The following is a 3,517-nucleotide window of genomic DNA, read 5'->3' on the forward strand; positions in this document are numbered from 1 at the left end:
TCAGTGATGGTTGTTGATCGAAGAAGGTACTCACCTAGACCGTTTGAACTGGGACTATTTTAAGATTGCCTTCTAGGGCAAGTATGTGGGCGCGAGTTATGTTGATGCTCGTAGACGTGAGTTCATAAATCTCGCGTAAGGCGATAAATCTGTGGCCGAGTATGAGTGTATGAGGCTGAGTTTCTGAGGTTGAACCATTACGCTCGAGGCATGGTGGCGTCTGAGTATGAGAAATGTATCCATTTTGAAGAGGACTTGAGGGATAATTTGAGGGTATTGATTGCTCCACACAGAGAGCGAGAGTTTGTTGTTCTAGTGGATAAGGCAAAGATTGCCAAGGAGGTTAAGAGCGTGGAGCACCAGAATAGGGATCGTGAGAGAGGCAAGAATAAGAGGGATTCGGAGTCCTCTAGTTCTGTTTAAATGCCCAAGAAAAGAGTCAGACTTGATGGGCCTGTTAGAGTAGGGGTTCTTGTTGCTCCTACTAGGATTTAGCCTTGTGGTGATTGTGGAAGGCGCCATCCGAGTGAGTGTTGGAGGAGGTTCGGGGCTTGTCTAAGGTGTGGGTCTTTGGAGCATCGGATTAGAGAGTGTCCACAGCATATTGATCAGATGCAAACTTTAGGACCGAGTTCTGTACAGCCTCGTAGGGCAGTTCAGCAGCCACCTAGGGGCAGTGGACCGACTAGGTGTGGTAACAGTATTGGCCGAGGACAGAGAGCACTAGGCAGAGGTGGTAGTCAGACTGAGGTAAGGCAGCTTGCACTAGTTTATGTTGCTCACCGTCAAGAGGATAGAGACACTCCTGATGTGATCATAGGTACATTTTTTATTTTTGATGTTCCATATATTGCTCTGATAGACATAGGCTCGACACATTCCTATGTAACTAGTACTGTTTCTGAAAAATTGGGGATTTCTATTAAGTGTACTTCTAGTGAGATTACTATACTGAGTCTGCTGGGGAAATCTGTCCGGGTTAGTAGACTTTAAAGAAATGTTTCATTAGAAGTGCAAGGGGTTGTGTTTCTAGCAAATTTGATGGAGCTACCGTTTGGATTGTGTGACTAAAAGGGTTATTCTGAAGACCGTGGATGATAAGGAAGTAGTTGTGATTGTGAGCATCGAGATTATTTGTCTAATGTGATATTTGCCCTAGTGGCTGAGAAATTGGTTCGGAAAGGGTGTGAGGCATATTTGGCCTACTTTAGTGTTTTACTTTCTAGGGACTCTTTTATTGGTGATATCAGAACAGTGAGGGAATTTCCGAACATCTTTCCTGAGTAGTTACTGGGTTTACCTTCGAATCGAGAATTTAAGTTCAGCATTGAGCTTCTATCGGTACAGCTCCGGTGTCCACCGCTCTATACCATATAGCATCGAAGAAGCTGACAGAGTTTAAGGCTCAACTTCAAAAGCTTCTGGATCATGGTTTCAACCATTCTAGTGCGTCTCCATGGGGGGCACCGGTTCTGTTTGTAAAGAAAAAGGATGGCACCATGAGGATGTGCATTGACTATAGGCAGTTGCATAAACTGACTGTGAAAAATAAGTATCCGCTTCCGAGGATCAACGACTTGTTTGATCAGTTTCGAGGGGCTGTAGTGTTCTCAAAAAAAGATCTCCGTTCTGGGTATCATCAGCTTAGATTTCAGAAAGTTGATGTTCATTAGATAGCATTTAGAACTCGTTATAGGCACTACGAGTTCCTAGTTATACCCTTTGGTCTGACGAATGCTCCAGCTGCATTCATGGATCTAATGAACCGAGCTTTTCAGCCGTATCTGGATTAGTTCATTGTAGTCTTCAATAACGATATTTCGGTTTACTCTAAGACTAAAGATGAGCATGATGAGCATGATGAGCATCTTAGAGTGGTGCTTCAAATACTCTGAGGGAAACAGCTCTATGCTAAGTTGAGCAAGTGTTAGTTCTGGTTGCGAGAGGTAACTTTTCTAGGGCATGTAGTTTCTACTGAGGGGATCCGAGTTAATCCTAGGAAGATTGAGGCTGTGCTTGATTGGAAACAAACTAAGAATGTATTTGAGATTCGCAGTTTTCTAGGTCTTGTGGGATATTATCGACGTTTTGTTGAGGGGTTCTCTTTGATTGTAGCTCCTTTGACTAAACTTCTACGCAAGGGTGTTTATTTTATCTTGACTGAAACATAACAATTGGGCTTCAGAAACCTCAAGTCTGTTCTGACTCAGGCTCCTGTTCTGATATAGCCTGAATCTGGTAAGGAGTTTGTAGTGTATAGTGATGCGTCGCATGTTGGTTTGGGATGTGTACTGTTTCAAGATGGTAAGGTTGTAGCTTATGCGTCCCGTCACCTAAGTCACACAAGGGGAATTATCCGACACATGGTCTTGAGTTAGTTGCGGTGGTGTTTACGTTAAAGATCTAGAGACATTATTTGTATGGTGAAAGGTGTATTATCTACACCGGTCATAAAAGCCTCAAGTACTTCCTTACTTAGAAGGAGTTGAATCGTAGGCAGCATCGATGGATTGAGTTGCTCAAAGATTATGGCTACACGATAGAGTATAATCAAGGTAAGGCCAATGTGGTGGTCGATGCTCTCAGTCGTAGAGCGATGACTGATTTGAGAGCATGTTCGCGTGCCATAGTTTGTTTGATGGTGGAAGTCTGTTAGCCGAGTTACAAGTTAAGCCAACTTGGATTGATCAGATTTGGGATAAGCAGTTAGGGGATGAGTCTTTGTTTTCACGATTCTGTCAGGTTGAGAGTGGCAGTACATCTGATTTCGGGCTGAATAAAGATAGGGTTCTGTGTTTCTGAGGTCAGGTTTGTGTACCAAATGATTCTGATCTGAGACAGTTGATTCTGAGGGAGGTTATGAATTTTGTTGCTCGTTGTCTGACGTGCCAACAAGTTAAGGCTAAGCATCAATTGCCTTTAGGTTTGCTCCAATCTGTTAAGATCCCTTTATGGAAATGGGAGCGAGTGATGATGGACTTCGTTAGTGAGGGCTTTTAACATACACTAAGAAGGATTCTGTTTGGGTCATCGTGGATCAATTGCCCAAGTCTGCTCATTTTATTCTAATTCGGACAGACTACTCTCTGCAAAAGCTAGCGAAGCTCTATATCTCCAAGATTGTAAGACTGCATACAGTTCTGGTTTCGATAATTTTTTATAGGGATCCTCACTTCACTTCTTGGTTCTAGAAGAAATTATATAAGGGTCTGGGTTCGAGATTGGACTTCAGTATTGCGTTCCATCCTCATACCGATGGTCAATCTAAGAGGTGAATCAGATACTAGAGGATATGCTTTAGATTTGTGTGATTGATTTTTGAGGTGGTTGGGAGGATTTTCTGTCGTTAGCTGAGTTCGCCTACAATAACAGTTTCTAATCAATCATCCAGATGGTACCTTACAAGGCTCTGTCTAGTCGTAAGTGTCGTACTCCGCTATGTTGGGTAAGCGTCGAGTTTTGGGTCCTGAGTTGGTTTCCGAGACTGAAGATAAGGTTAGATTGATTTGGGATCGTC

General features: G+C 43.0%; 1 protein-coding gene across 1 annotated transcript; it reads left to right on the forward strand.

The window, feature by feature from the left end:
* The first annotated feature begins 210 nt into the window (after positions 1 to 210).
* LOC107900086 (uncharacterized) lies at positions 211 to 1,673 on the forward strand. Its single transcript, XM_016825795.1, has 4 exons — positions 211 to 404; positions 516 to 820; positions 1,348 to 1,474; positions 1,523 to 1,673. The coding sequence occupies exons 1-4, from the start codon at positions 211 to 213 to the stop codon at positions 1,671 to 1,673; spliced, it is 777 nt and encodes a 258-aa protein (XP_016681284.1).
* Positions 1,674 to 3,517: the final 1,844 nt, after the last annotated feature.

Source organism: Gossypium hirsutum, chromosome D06 (genome assembly GCF_007990345.1).
Source record: "Gossypium hirsutum isolate 1008001.06 chromosome D06, Gossypium_hirsutum_v2.1, whole genome shotgun sequence".
Classification (NCBI taxonomy): Eukaryota; Viridiplantae; Streptophyta; class Magnoliopsida; order Malvales; family Malvaceae; genus Gossypium; species Gossypium hirsutum.